The sequence below is a fragment of the Cetorhinus maximus genome, chromosome 12 (assembly GCF_964194155.1).
Source record: "Cetorhinus maximus chromosome 12, sCetMax3.hap1.1, whole genome shotgun sequence".
Lineage (NCBI taxonomy): Eukaryota > Metazoa > Chordata > Chondrichthyes > Lamniformes > Cetorhinidae > Cetorhinus > Cetorhinus maximus.
In genome coordinates this window covers 76,559,189-76,575,636 of record NC_135890.1, presented here as the reverse complement: position 1 = coordinate 76,575,636, position 16,448 = coordinate 76,559,189, and the positions used below count along the sequence as shown (strand labels likewise).

Sequence of the window (16,448 nt, the reverse complement as noted above, 5' to 3'; positions counted from 1 at the left end):
AACACATGAAGATCACACAGCACGTGGCGAAACTACATGCGAGAGAAAAGCCTGCATATATTTAAGTTACATCAGTGCCCACCTGAAACCGCGTTCTAAATAAGTGAGGGTGTTGGAGTGTTTATTGTAAATGGTGTCTGGGAGTGGACCACTGCAGTATTGTTCTTGAATTGGCTGATGTAGACTTTCCTCAACATGTTACAGGCTTATAAGACATGGCAACATTGACTTAATGGGAGAGGAATAGTTTCTAAGCTTAAAACCAAGACTGTAAACATTAAGGCATCACCAAGGAGACTGCGAATCTTGGACATCTCGAGTAAACACTAAGTCCAAAGTATTTGGTTCCTCAAATACTGCCTTTTGCACTTATTAAGGTTGATTTTCACTGAATCAGGGCACTTCACTTGCCCCTTACTGATTCTATTCTTTATAACCTAGGCTCAGGCAGTAAAGCTCATTCTGCACCATCTAATTCAGTCTGCTGACAATTGCTGTATAGAGTGCATGGTGAATCAATGATTTCTAACCATGGCAGCACACAGCATAGCTGAGTCTCATTACAGGCTGATTCATGCCCAAGAGATCCATAAGGGCTGGCATTCATCCAACCTAATCCGTCTATTTTTAATATGCTCTGCCTGTGCCTTCTAGCTATTTTTAATATGTTCTCAAAACCTTTGTTTCCTTCCGTTAATCTAGTGTTATCCTTTTTTATTGCCTTAGAGGATTTCAGGTGAACAGGGCTCAGTAAATACAGGCCAGAGCAGCCCCAGTCTATAAAAAAGCAAAATACTACTGGAAATCAGGAATAAAAACAGAAAATTCTGGAAACACTCACCAAGTCAAGCAGCATCTGTGGAGAGAGAAACAGTGAGTCTGTGGCCTTCCATCAGAAATGCAAAAAGTTAGAAATGCAATAGGTTTTGAGCAGGTGAAAGTATGACGGTGGGAAAAAGAATATAAGGGAAGGTCTGTGACAGGATGGAAGACAGGAGAGATTAAATGGCAAAATATTTGATGGTGCAATGCCAAAGGGAGTGGTTTTGGGATAAGTCAAGAATCAAAAGATGCGTCTAGAGGAGGCGTGAATGGCAGAATGAGGAACAGCGGTGTCCAAAAGCAAAGAAAAGGAAACGAAAGAAACAAGAGAGGGGAAAAAAGTCAAAGCAGCAAATAAACAATACAAAATGGGAGCAGCCCCAGTCTATGGATGTCACCGAATCACCCAGCAATCTTTGATATATGGAGGGTCTTTTTTCAGTGAAACAACTGCAAAGTTCTAAAATATAAACCTGATACCGGTAATCTGTTTCTTTTTGTTAAACAGAAGTCTACTTCCATTGGAATGCAGTATCTGTGGTGCCATGCTCATAGTGGTAATGAGCACCATCTCCCAACATCTCATGACCATACAGCCTATGCCTGGCTGCTGTGAGCTTTAGTTCATCCAAAACTCTGCTGCCCATGTCTTAACTCACAGCAAGTCCCCTTCCACTATCAACCTTGTGCTCACTGACCAACATTGGCTACCGGTCAAGCATAGCCTTGACTTTAAAATTCTCATACATGTTTTCAAATCTGTCTATGGCCTTGCCCTTCCCCATCTCTATAATCTCCTCCAACCCCACAACCCTCAGATATCTGCACTCCACCAATTCTGGCCTCTTGTTTTATGAAGAACGTTTGAATAGGTTGGGCCTATATCCATTGGAGTTTAGAAGAATAAGAGATGATCTTATTAAAGATGTTTCCTCTTGTGGGGGAGACTAAAACTAGGGGACATAGTTTAAAAATAAGGAGGTCTTCCTTTTAAGACCCCATTGGTGGCTGTGCCTTCAGTTGCCCAAGCCCCAAGCTCTGGAATTCTCTCTTAACACCCTTCCACCCCTCTACTTAATTTTTAAGACACTCCTTAAAACCTATCATTTTGATCAAATTTTTGGTCTTCTGACCAAATATCTCCTTATGTGGCTCCTGCAAAATGCCTTGGGATATTCCATTACATTAAAGGTGCCATATAAATATAAGTTTTTATTGTTAAACTTCATAGACTAAGCCACATTTGATGCTGTGGCCAAGTAAAAACCAACTCTACTCTTCCCTGGTGTCCATCTACCTAAAAGAAGTCTTCATTGAGACAAGGGATGCTAGGGTGAACCAGCTGAAATACCAATGTTGATTCCTCGATCTCAGGGAAAAGGGGTCACCCTTCTGTGCCCTCACAGAGGTGAAGGCTGGAGGAACTGACTTTACCAGATTCAGCGAGGTCACCTGATTTGATCAATGCAATTCCCCAGCCACGTGCCTCCACAGTGTGCGGTACATGTGCAGATAGTGCTATGCCAGCACAAGGGCTAGGAATATGGAGCGTAGCAGCTCTTAAAGGGCTTCTGAGAAGGGTCACTGGACTTATTCCTGGGACGAAGGCTTTGTTTTATGAAGAAAGTTTGAACAGGTTGGGCCTATACCCATTGGAGTTTAGAAGAACGAGAGGTGATCTTTTTGAAACATATAAGATGCCGAGGGGACTTGATAGAGTGGATACCTGGAGGATGTTTCCTCTTGTGGGGGAGACTAAAACGAGGAGACATAGTTTAAAAATAAGAGGTCTCCCTTTTAAGACAGGGATAAGGAGAAAATCAGAATGAAGACAGCGATGGTGAGACTCCTGCTACTATGGCCAATTTCATGATGAACTCATACAGAACGTGTTGGATGAGCCTTCAAACCGAAGCTCAGTCTGTCCTCTCAGGTGGATATAAAAGATTTCCTGGCGCTCTTTGGTTGAAAAGCAGGGGAGTTATCCCAAGTGTCCTGGGCAACATTCATCATTCATTTGTGCACTCCCCAAGGACACAATCAACCCGGCCAACACAATGAAAAGAATCCAATAAAAAAGATTCACTTAGTTTGAACTCCAGCTCCAAATAAACCCGTTCTATTTTCAGACATCTCTCACGCTGCTGTGGTGAGTAATCAGCAGCAATTCGTGGGTGAGATTAACAGCCGTGTAACACTGTGCACAAAATGTACGAAATGTCTACAAAACATTTCCACCTCAAAAAACACAAATATAATTAGATACGTATTTGCTGCAGGTTATCATTAAATATCACTGTATTAATCACAGCAATCAAATCCTAGGAGATCAAACAGCATTATATGGTTATTACAGTAATAAGCTCTAGGGCACTTACATTATTATGAAAGGCATAGTAAGTAGCATCTCAGTCATTAATAAAGGGCTAAACCATTGCAAATAGTGTCCACTTGGGTTAGGGCAGTTCCCCAGTGGAACTCCCAGAAGTACTTATGTTGGGAATGAGCCACTAATCTCCTGTTCGCGCAAATTCATCAACTTTCCCAGACTCACCAATTCCCTGAAATAAAAACAGAAAATGCTGGAAAAGCTCAGCAAGTCTGGCAGCAAACGTAAGGGGAGAAGCAGAGTTAACATTTCGAGTCCAATATAACTCATTTTTGGAAGAGCAGTGGCATAGTGGTATCGTCGTTGGACTAGTAACCCAGAGACCCAGGGTAATGCTCTGGTGGGTCCAGGTTTGAATCTGGAATTAAAAACTTAATCGATGATTGCTGTTAAAACCCATCAGGTTCACTAATCCCATTTAGGGGAGGAAATCTGCCGTCCTTACCTGGTCTGGCCTACATGTGACTACAGATCCACAGCAATATGGTTGGCTTTAAATGCCCCAGCAGGCCGCTAAGTTGTACCAAACCGCTACAAAGTCAATAAGGAATTAAGCCAGGCGGACCACTTGGCATCGACTTAGGGACCAGAAATGACAACAGCAAACTCAGCCCTGTTGACCCTGCAAAGTCCTCCTTACTTTTGGGGGCTTGTGCCAAAATTGCGAGGGCTGTTTTACAGATTATAACCTATGTCAATAGTCTGACATAGTCATACTCATGGAAACGTACCTTACGAATAATGTCCCAGACACCACCATCACCGTCTCTGGGTATGTTGTGTCCCACCGGACAGGCCCAGCAGAGGTGGTGGCACAGTGGAATACAGTCGGGAGGGAGTTGCGCTGCGAGTCCTCAACATTGACTCCAGACCCCATTAAGTCTCATGGGCAAGGAAGCGTTCTGCTGATTACCACGTACCGCCCTCCCTCACCTGATGAATCAGTGCTCTTCCACATTGAAAACCACTTGGAGAAAGCACTGAGGGTGGCAAGGGCACAGAATGTACTCTGGGTGGAGGGCTTCAACATCCATCACCAAGAGTGGCTCGGTAGCACAACTACAGACCAAGCTGACCGAATCCTAAAGGGCATAGCTGCTAGACTGGGTGGGTCTGTGGCAGGCGATGAGGGAGCCAACAAAACAAAAAACATACATGACCTCATCCTCACCAATCTGCCTGCCACAGATGCATCTGTACATGACAGTAACCGTAGGAGTGACCACCGCACAGTCCTTGTGGAGACGAAGTCCTGTCTTCACACTGGGGATACCCTCCATTGTGTTGTGCGGACCACCGTGCTAAATGGGATGGATTTCAAACAGCTCTAGCAACACAAGACTGGGCATCCATGAGGCGCTGTGGGCCATCAGCAGCAGCAGAATTGTACTCAACCGCAATCTGTAACTTCATGGCCCGGCATGTCCCTCACTCTACCATTACCATCAAGCCAGGGGATTGACCTTCATTCAACGAAGAGTGCAGGAGGGCATGCCAGGAGCAAGCAACAGGCATATCTAAAAATGAGGTTTCAACCTGGTGAAGCTACAACTCAGGACTAACTGCATGCTAAACAACATAAGCAGTGATAGACAGAGCTAAGCGATCCCACAGCCAACTGATCAGATCTAAGCTCTGTAGTCCTGCCACATCCAGTTAGGAATGGTGGTGGACAACTAAACAACTCACTGGAGGAGGAGGCTTCACAAATATCCCCATCCTCAATGATGGGGGATCCCCGCTCATCAGTGAAAAATACATAGCTGAAGCATTTGCAACAATCTTCAGCCGAGTGGATGATCCATCTTGGCCTCCTCCAGAGGTCCCCAGCATCACAGATGCCAGTCTACAGCCAATTTTCCGGCAAAAGTGCTGAAGACTTGTGCTCCAGAACCTCCCATGGCCCCAGCCAAGCTGTTCCAGTATAGCTAAAGCACTGGCATCTACCTGACAATTTGGAAAATTGCCCAGGTATGTCCTGTCCACAAAAAAACAGGACAAATCCAATCCGGCCAATTACCACCCCATCAGTCTACGCTTCATCATCAGTAAAGTGATGGAAGGGGTCATCAACAGTACAATTAAGTGTCATTTTCTTTCAGTTTGGGTTCCACCAGGGTCACTCAGCTCCTGACCTCATTACAGCCTTGGTTCAAAGATGTTCAAAAGAGCTGAACTCCAGAGGTGAGGTGAGAGTGACTGCCCTTGACAACAAAGCAGCATATAACCAAGTGTGGCATCAAGCAGCCCAAGCAAAACTGGAGTCAGTGGGAATCAGGTGGTAAACTCTGCGTTGGTTTGAGTCATATCTAGCACAAAGGAAGATAGCAATGATTGTTGGACATCAATCATTTCAGTTCCAGGACATCACTGCAGGAGTTCCTCAGGGTAATTAATGTCCTAGGCCCAACCATCTTCAGCTGCTTCATCAATGACCTTCCTTCCATTGTAAGGTCAGCAGGAGTGTTCGCTGATGATTGCACAATGTTCAGCACCATTCACGACTTCTCAGATACTGAAGCAGCCCATGTCCAAATGCGACAAGACCTGGGCAATACCCAGACTTGGGCTGACAAGTGGCAAGTAACATTCGCAGCACACAAGTGCCAGGCAATGACCATCTCTAACAAGAGGGAATCTAACCATATCCCCTTGACATTGAATGGCATTACCATTGCTGAATTCCCCACGATCAACATCCTGGGGGTTTCATTAGCCAGAAACTGAACTGGACTAATCATATAAGTATTGCGGCTACAAGAGCAGGTCAGAGGCCAGGCATCCTGTGGTGAGTAACTCGCCTCTTGACTTTCCAAAGCCTGTCCACCATCTACAAGGCACAAGCCAGGAGTGTGATGGAATATTCTCCACTTGCCCGGATGAGTGCAATTCCAGCAACTCTCAAGAAACTTGACACCATCCAGGACAAAGCAGCCATTTGATTGGCACCCCATCCACAAACTTTCACTCCCTCCACCACCTATGCATAGTTGCAGCAGTGTGTACCATCTACAAGATGCACTGCAGGAACTCACCAAGCATCCTCGGACAGCACCTTACAAACCCATGAGCACTAACATCTAGAAGGACAAGGGCAGCAGATGCATGGGAACACCACCACCTGGGTGTTCCCCTCCAAGCCACTCATCACCCTGACTTGGAAATATATCGCCGTTCCTTCACTGTCGCTGGGTCCAAATCCTGGAACTTCCTCCCTAACAGCACTGTGGGTGTGCACCACATGGACCTCAGCAGTTCAAGAAGTCAGCTCACCACCACCTTCTCAAGGGCAATTAGGGATTGGCAATAAATACTGGCATAGCCTGCAATGCCCACATCCCATGAATGAAGAAGAGTCATATTGGACTCGAAATGTTAACTCTGTTTCTCTCTCCACAGATGCTGCCAGGCCAGCTGAGTTTTTCCAGCACTTTGTTGTTATTTCAGATTTCCAGCATCTACAGTATTTTGCTTTAATTTTAGTTATCACTTCCCCATTTGCCCACTCACCCAAAACTGTGCACCTCTTACCGTTTGTAACGCGCACAGTACAGGTTAAGGAGTATATTATCCCATTACACTTAACAATGTTTCCTTTGTATAAATCAGTATTTCATCTGTGATCAACTGTGATCATGGGTTAAAAAAAAGCAATGCCTTTACTTACATTGATCATAGCATTGGAGGTGATGCGGAAAAGGGTCGCTCGCTCATTGACTGCTTTAATCTTTTCTCCGCTCTCAGCTGATAATTTCAGGCTCTCGAGTTCACTCAGGGATCTCTGAAGGGCTGCCCCGTGCTTAGCGATGAGGTCATTGCACTGGCTCAAGTCATCAAGCTTGCTGGCCAGGGTCCTCAGGGTGGCGTGCAGCTCACTCTTATCAGATTGCGAGGTTGGCTCCTCGTCACCAGAGTCATCTGCGGAAGGAGCAACAGTTTCCATGTTACAGCACCATCCTTACCACTCAAGACGCATGCAAAACAGCAACAAGAAAGACCGATCAGATAAGGTCAGAACAGGAGTGCATTTGAGGGGCTGTTGATATCAAAGTCTCGTTGCTACAGGCTTCGCTCTTTTTAGTCACTACTAAGAAGCTTCTTCAAAAAGACACAGAAGCAAAATCACTGGCTATTTTGTGGATCAGCTCCCAGGCTATCTACGGAGTGAAAGGCCAACTGCAATTCAAGGATAACATTTATTATTTGCCATTCTGCCCCTTTAAAGGTATTTGGAAAATCACTGAACCAAGCAGCACAGAAGGTGGCCTTTTGACTTATCATGCCTGTGCTGGCTCTTCGAAAGAGCTATCCAATTAATCCCATTCCTTGCTCTTGCCCCCAAGTCCTGAAATTTTTTCCCCTTCAAGTATTCATCCAATTCCCTTTCGAAACTTACTACTGAATTTGCTTCCACTACCCTTTCTGCTAGTGCCTTCCAAATCATTAACTGTTAACTGGATACCAGTTGGGTTTAATTGAATGCAGCGAAGGTCATTAATTCGGGTTTTACTTGGGCACAGGTAAAGAGACACTCACTGAAACTGAGTGTGGTGGAATTAGCAGATGTAGGCTTAAGATATTTCACTCTGTAAATAAATGCAAGACTGAATAAAGATTGGTTCCAGTATCATCCTTCAACTGACTTTCTGAAATATAACAACAAAAATTTGCTGCGTAAAAGTCTTTTTCTCCTAATCTCCCCAGGCTCTTTAGTTATCAAATTTAAATCTGTGTATCTGCTGGTTACTGACCCTGCTCCCAGTGCAAATAGTTTCTCCTTATTTACTTGATCAAAATTCTTCATGACTTTGAATTTCTTCATAACATTCTCTGCTTGAAGCAGAACAAGTCCAACTTCTCTAGTCTTTCCTAGCCACTGAACTCCTTCACCTCCCCTCCCCACCCCCACCCCATTCTAGTAAATCTCCTCTGCACCCTCTACTTTGTTTTGGTGGCAGAATGTGGTCTGCTGACTGAGGCTAAATGCTTTCCCAGTCTAGGGGCCTGGAACTCAGTTGGTTTGATTTATTTTCAGCTTGTAATGAAAAACGAAAATCTGAATTTACCCGACCTTTCTTCATCCTACAGTGGCTGGCCCCTATTGCAGATTGATCCAGACACTGTTGAAACGAGCATGTGTGTGTATGTGTGTGCACACAGTACATTGGAGAACATGGAAACAACCACAAGGTGAGAGTGACTACACAAACCAGTTACAACACTGTTGCTAAACAGGACAAAGGCAAATTTTCAGCTTTAACGGTGACATTAGGACTCTCAAAGAATTTCTGAAGCCCTGTCTGAAGCAGAGTCGGCAGATATTTACAGCTGCTTGTCACAGCCCACAGCTGGCTGTGCTATACACATATGTTTGTTTTGGCAACATCGGATACTCACTGCATTAGGGACCAGCTGCTCTACAATGAAGGTGGTCAGGTCAAGAGCTTTTCCTTTGGTTGCATTCAAAATTTAAATCACATTTACTGTGTTGGGTTTGTGTTTGAAAGAGAGGGGGAGAGGGAGGACTACTGTCTAGTAACAATTCACATCTACATACTTAGGTTTACCTTCACCTTTGAACAAACCCATGACGCTGTGGCTCAGTTCATAGCACCCTCGCCTTTGAATCAGAGGGTTGTGGGTTCATGTCCCACTCCCGGAAACCAAGAACTGTGACTGTGCTTGAAAGAGTTGCAATCTGTGACTGTTGATAACTCGAAAGAATTTTTTTTTGAACAAACCCATGACATTGTTTTAAAATAAATAGGCCAATCCAGAGAGCTGTAATATTCCATAAGCAAAAAATACCACAATGTTCTCCCATTCTGTAAAAAGAAAGGCATGCATTTATATAGAGCTTGTCATGACTACTGGGCATCTCAAAGTGCTTTACAGCCAATGAAATATTTTGAAGTGTAGTCATTGTTGTAATGTAGGAAACATGGCAGCAAGTTTGTGCTCAGCAAATTCCCACAAAAAGCAATATCATAATGGCCAGATAATCATTTTTATGATATTGGTTGAGGGATAAATATTGGCCAGAACACAGGGATAACTACCAGCGTTTCTTAAAAATAGTGTGATAGGATCTGTTGGATCCACCAGATAGGGCAGGCAGGTCTTCCCTTTAACGTCTCATCTGAAAGAAGGCACTTCCGACAGTGCAGCACTCCCTCAGTGCTACACTGGAATGTCAGCCTCGACTTTTGTGCTCAAGTCTCTGGAGTTGGACTTGAATCCACACCTCCTGGCTCTGAGGCAAATGTGCTACCAACTGAGCCCAGTCCTGGCCTCCAGCCAGTAACAGAAAGGTCCCGCCTGTGCTAACCTGCAAGTCAACACATAACTAATTCTCATGAGCTTCCAGCACCTTGGGTTGCCACTGCATCCAGCGACAGACTATGCTGGGCACACACTCGCACAACTGCTTTGATATGATTGTCGGGGAAGTTTGCGCTGTACTGGTGGGAATTTTCTGGGAACGCTGCAGTTTAAAAGTTAATTAAATGTAACTGATGGCGCATGTCTAGTCACAAGCCTACCATAGGGCCGGCAAACAATCTAAAACAACATTTGCATTTATATAGCACCTTTAATGTAATAAAGTATCCCAAGGCACTTATTACATCATTATGAATTTCATAAACCAGCAGTTCAGTAGTTGGGTAATTTTTCAGCACAAGGGTTAGTACCAGTCACTAACTTCATCACAGTTTAAATTTATAGAGAGAGAGACTGCAGAATGCTGTGATACGGAGGGATCTGGGTGTCCTTGTATATGAATCACAAAACGTTATTGTGCAGCTACAGCAAGTAATTAGGAAGGCAAATGGAATGTTAGGCTTTATTGCAAAGGGGATGGAGTATAAAAGTAGGGAAGTCTTGCTACAACTGTACAGGGCATTGGTGAGATGACAATAATGCGAACAGTTTTGGTCTCCTTACCTGAGGAGGGATATACTTGCATTGGGGGCAGTTCAGAGAAGGCTCACCAGGCTGATTCCTGGGATGAGGCGGTTGTCTTATGAGGAAAGATTGAGCAAGTTGGGCCTATACTCTTTGTACTTTTGATGATTGAGGGGTGTTCTTACTGAAATACAAAATTCTGAGGGGGCTTGACAGGGTAGATGCCGAGACAATGTTTCGCCCCCATGGGGGAATTTAGAACTTGGGGGCATAGTTTCAAAATAAGGCATCTCCCATTTAAGACAGAGATGAGGAGGAATTTCTTCTCTCAGAGGGTCATTAGTCTATGGAATTCTCGACCCTAGAGATTAGAGGAGGCTGGGTTATTGAATATAGTCAAGGCTGAGCTAGACAGATTTTTGATCTCCAAGGGAATCAAGGGTTATGGGGACAGGCAGGAAAGTGGAGTTAAGGCCACAATCAGATCAGCCAAGGCCTCACTGAGTGCAGAGCAGGCTTGTGGGGCCTAGGAGCCTACTCCTGCTCCGATTTCCTAAGTCATGTTCAATATGGCACTATTACAGTGACACATCAGCCAAAACAGCAACCTCAAACCACGGATATCAGCAATTACTCCAGCAACCTGTGGCTCTTATTGGCCTGCAGGCTTCTCACTCCCTTCCTTTCCTAGCTTTAGAGTTTGCTGGTCCTGGATTGTTAGGTCCTGCTAAAGTTACACTATCCTTTGAGGAATGCAAGGCATGCAGCAGGTGGTCTGAGTGGACTCAGCCAATCTTCTCTCTCCCTTTCCTGAAATATCTGCCCTTCCCGTGGTACCTCATGCTGTCCTAGAACAGGAACCTGCCACCTAAACAACTGCATTGGGTAAACCAGTGACCTATTTGTGCAATACAAGGCATGAAGGTATCGCACTCCATCAATATCTGTTAGCAACTTCCATACCATGGTTATAAAATTGATGAGATGTCAGCACATGCTCACCCATCCAGAAAAAATAATTCCACGAACCATGGTTTAATATATCAAGGCACCTGATTACTTGAAGGCTGAGTCTGTGGACATTAATACTTCAGTCATTTCAATATTTGTTGACAAAACTCATTTATATTTGCAACTTTCAAAATTATTACATAGAATTAAAAAAGACTTGCATTTACAAAGCACTTTTCATGACCGCTGGATGTCTGAAAGCGGTCCACAACCAATGAAGTACTTTTGCAGTATAGTCAATGTTTGCCATAACTTAGGAAGCATGGCAGCCAATTTGAGCACAGCAAACTCCCACAAGCAGCAATGCGGTAATCACCAGGTATTGTGTTTTTGTCATGTTGGTTGAAGGATAAATTTTGGCCACGGGATCTTTTACATCTACCTGGGCAGGCAGCTGGGAGCTCGATTTAACATCTTGTTCAAAAGACAGCACCCCCAACATGGAGTACACCCTCAGTGCTACATTGGAATGTCAGCATGATTTCAGTGCTCAAGCCCTGGAAAAACCCTTGACGTTGTGATTTAGAGGTGAGAGTGCTACCAACTGAACCATGGCTAACAGTCAATGACTTGGAATATACAGCACAGAATCAGGCCATTCAGCCCGGCAAGTCTCAGCTGGTATTTGCACTCCACGAGTTTCCTCTCATTCCATCTATCTCAATCTTTCAGCATATTTTTCTATTCCATTTTCTCTCATGTACTAGTTTAGCTCCCTTTTGGAAGCATCCAAGCTATTTGCCTCAACCTCTTCCTGTGATAATGAACTCCACGTTCTAATGAAGAAATTTCTCCTTATTTCCCTTATTAATATTTATCAATAAATACCTTGTATTTATGTCCCCTAGTTTTGGAGTCTCTCATGAGTGAAAACATTTTCTCCACATCTACCCTGCCCAACCCATTCAAAATTTTAAAGCCCCCTATCAGGTCACCTCTAAATTCTAAATTTTTTAAAGGAAGTCCCAACCCTGTTCAGCTTTTCCCCCAACAGCTGAAATCTTTCAGTTCTGGTATCATCCTTATAAATTCTAATGGCACATTCTCCATTGCTTCGAGTTCTTTTTATAGTATGGAGGCCAGAGCTGTGCACTGGGACCTGAACCGGGTCCTATACAAGTTTAACATAACCTCAGTACTTTTGAATTCTATACTCCTAAATAAATCTTAGTGCTTTTTAAGCAGTTTAATTGCTAACCTGCATTACTGCATTTAATGATTTGACCAACCTCACCCCTTAATCCCTTCGCTTCCCCCCGCCCACCGCCAAAGTTAGTTTTTTAAAAATTCTTTCATGGGATGTTGGCATCACTGGCAAAGCCAGCATTTGTTGCCTATTCCTAATTGCTCTTGAGAAGTTGATGGTGAGCCATGTTCTTGAATCACTGTAGTCTATCTGGTGTAGGTACACCCACAATACTAATAGAAAGCGAGTGCCAGGATTTTGACCAAGCGGCAGTGAAGCTACAACGAGATAGTTCCAAGTCAGGATGGTGAGTGGCTTGGAAGAGAACTTGCAGATGTGGTGTTCCCATGCATCTGCTGCCCTTGTCCTTCTAGGTGGTAGAGGTCACGGGTTTAGAAGGTGCTGTCAAAGGAACTTTGGTGAGTTGCTGCAGTTGCTTACAGATAGTACAAACTGCTGCCACTGTGCGTTAGTGGTGGAGAGATTGAATGTTTAAGTTGGTGGTTGGGGTGCCAAACTAGCAGACTGCTTTGTCCTGTATGGTTGGCAGCTTCTTCAGTGTTGTTGGAGCTGCACTCATCCAGGCAAGTGGAGACTATTCCATCACACTTCTAACTTGAGCCTTGTAGATGGTGGAGAGGCTTTGGGGAGTCAGGAAGTGAGTTATTCACTGTAGAATTCCCAGCCTCTGACCTGCTCTTGTAGCAAAAGTATTTATATGACTGGTCAAATTCAGTTTCTAGTCAATGGTAACCGCTAGGATGTTGATAGTAGGGGATTTAGCAATGGTAATGCTATTGAATAGCAAGGGGGGGATGATAAGATTGTCTCTTGTTGCAGATGGTCATTGCCTGACACTTGTGTAGCTTCAAAGTTACTTGCTACTTATCAGCTCAAGCCTGGACATTGTCCAAGTCTTGCTGCATTTGGACATGGACTGCCTCAGTATCTGAGTCCTCATGAATGGTGAACGTTGTGCAATCATCAACGAACATCCCCACTTCTGACCTTATGATGGAGGGAAAGTCATTGACGAAACAGCTAAAGGTGGTTTGGCCTAGCTATCATCTAGTTATTCCTAATTCCAAATCATTAATGTAAATTATGCATAGCAGTGGTCCCAGTACCAATCCTTGTCAAATGTTGCTTTCTACCTTCCTTCAATCTGAATACCTATTCTTTACCCTGGCTCTTTGCTTTTTTAAAGACAATTTGCTATCCACTCAACTATTTGTTCCCCTGACACCACATGACCTATTCTTTGTCATGACCTAACTATGTGGCTCCTTTTCAAAGGCCTTTTGACTGGTGATTTTCAACAGCCACCTGTCATTCTAATATGGAGAGATTTAAATTAACCAGTGCCAAATCTCTCTCCCCTCTACACGCTCACACCTACTTGCATGAATTCACTGGCTGTTCCTGATAGATACCGGTAGTGTGTGCAGGCCAGCCATGTGTAATCATCAGGAAAAATTCACTCCTCTCTGGTGCTCTACCGCTTGTGTGTTTCTCAAGTGAGCTGCTGTTCGAGGGTTGCCAATCCTCCAGGATTGTTCTAGCATCTCCAAAAATTAAAGGTTTATTTCTGTTGTCTATCACTGTTGTCAGATACATGGAAAAAAAAATTGCCAAGACAATGCAAGCAAAAACTTCTGTTTTTGTCCATTTTTTTGAATGTTTCTTTCTTAGTTATAAAAAATATTCGAGATGGGAAGATGAGCGAGCTGGTTGCAAACCAGGGGTCTGTGATAAAACTTCAAAGAATATTTCCAACTAGAGTTGGCAACTCCATGTTGCACAGAGACTGTAAACACGGGGTCAAAAGAAACAACTCCCTGCCATCTGATATCATACAGCTTAGGAATGGTCCACCCATCAGCAGGCAATCATTCTGGGTGTAACCAGTAGAAGGGAATATTCATTGCTTAACAGGAAGCAGGAAAGAGTGAATGGTTTTGTCAATGTTCGGACAGGGGAATGTGCATTTTTTTGAATTGTGTGCTACTTGTGTGACAGGCACAGTTTTATCTGTCAAGTTAATCAACAGAAGCAACACGAAAACTCATACTGCGACCTTGCCACGCTGCAACCAGGGTCAAGCATCTTGTCAAATGAAAATTCAGAAAGATTAAAATTTCCTTGTTTGAAAATTTCAAGAGGTCACGATGACAAATGACAGGCTGCAGAATCAATGAGTTCAAGTGGCTGGGAAAAATACAGTGGTCTGAATCTTAAGAGGCAAGAAATACATTCAACTGCCACTGTGGTAAAGTGGAGTGCTATGTACTTTTAAGGGAATATAGCTAACTGACCACATGACGGTATCGACCAATCGCTATACAACGCGGGCTACTTAGGTAGCAGGAAATCTAGAACTGGAGGTGAATGAAGCAGCACACATTGTGTTAGTGTCCTGTTCTTAGTTCCAATAAACTACCAGTGTTTGTTCAGTTAATTGGTCTCTGCCTATATTGTTTCAAGCACCAACTAATGTGTTAATATCAAGGACGCAGCTCACGTTCGCTTGACAAAGCGAACCTGATAACCTAAAACATAAAAGCCACCCTTGGTGAGCCAAGGTTTAGAAATGCAGTTGAAAAGCAAAATACTGTGAATGCTGGAAGTCAAAATCAAAAACCAGAAAATGCTGGAAATACTTGGCAGGTCAGGCATTCTGGTGAAGTGTCACGATCTGAAACATTAACTCTCGCTCAACAGATGCTGCCAGACCTGCCAAGTATTTCCATCATATTCTGCTTTCATTTTCAAAAATACCAGAGGTGATTGACACTGCAGTACAGAAATAGTTAGCGTCCCATACACACTGGTCCCTGCTATTATTAAATAAGTGTTACCCTGAACACGAGATCACTGTGTTTGTTGTTGAAAATGAGCACCTTGAGATCCAAGTAACCAGCAATGCAGTGATGACAGACAGTGACTCCATTCCAGCATTTACAATACTTAGCAATCAAAGGTTCTGATAAGCCTTGAGAATGTAAGTTAAGCCAGCTCGTTGCAAAATTTAGTGAAAGAAACATGACAGTATGGTTCCTGCACAAGTCAACAGGGACATATTTAATTGCGGCTGCTGTGTTTCAGCACCAGTTCCACTTACTCCGTTATAGCTGGATCAGCTCCAGTCCATAGAGGGGCCAGGATTTCACATTCCCTCTTTCTTGAGGGTGAGCAGCACAAGATGCATCTATCTGCAAACACTCACGTTCTGTTTTTTCTACCCAATAATCCTCTTAACTTGGTCTAAAAGGTCATGTAGCTCATCGACACAGGATAAGGGAGGGTATCCTGTTGCAAATTTGCATGTGTTTGCAAATTTACAACTTTAAAATGGACGTTTGCCAAGTGGTGACTGCTGGAACTAAAATTGAACGATAGGGGGAGGGAACTTCTTTCTGCTTGGAGGAAACTACAAGCTCCACTCTAAGCACAGAAGTATATGTTTGCTATTTTTCTTGCCTTGCCATTTGTAAATCGATGCTGCATTGACCACAGTCTGATAAAACCTTTCAATTACAAAAGAACTGGAGGCCGGAGTGTAAGGCACACAGAGAACAAAAAGGGTAATCCACAGCCTGCAAGGGGCAGTGAGATCAGGGCCAATCTTCTTGTGGCATCAATATTCAGTATTTGTGGAACTCTCTCCAGCAGTGGATTGCATCACAAAGGCAACTCCCACACTCACATTCAGGCTTTAAACAGAACCAAATCTGGATTTCATTTCATTATGTGTTACTGAGGATTATTGCTAGACAGCAGTGGTCACAGAGCAGTGAGCTACAGGCTGGAACAATTGTTCTATAATTATGTAGGTACACTATGAAACCTATTTGTGTCACTCTGTGCATTACAGGCAGTTAGCAGTAACCCAATATCAGTGGAGAACTGAACCAAAATAACTGTTTGTGAATTTGGTAAATTTTAAAATTTATTTTTTAGTGGCTATGGTTGGAAATTAATTCCTACCTCCTGATACTTATATGAATTTTACATCAATTTGCAGGAGTGAAGGGGGACCCAGAAGGGGATGAGCAAATCTATCATTATCTGAGGTCTCGAGGAACTCATCCAAGGCCTAATGCTTGTCTCACCCCCAGCTTAATTAGTGAACTT

The 16,448-nt window shown here is 43.6% G+C and overlaps 1 protein-coding gene across 3 annotated transcripts in view; it reads right to left on the bottom strand.

Annotated features, from left to right (window-relative positions):
- LOC144687599 (oxysterol-binding protein 2-like) overlaps positions 1 to 16,448 on the bottom strand; it is a 336,708-nt gene that overhangs the window by 109,749 nt on the left and 210,511 nt on the right. For all 3 annotated transcript variants that reach the window (XM_078553932.1, XM_078553934.1, XM_078553935.1), the window contains one exon: positions 6,879 to 7,129. In XM_078553932.1, the coding sequence (XP_078410058.1) occupies positions 6,879 to 7,129 (251 nt within the window). The remainder of the gene's footprint in view (positions 1 to 6,878; positions 7,130 to 16,448) is intronic.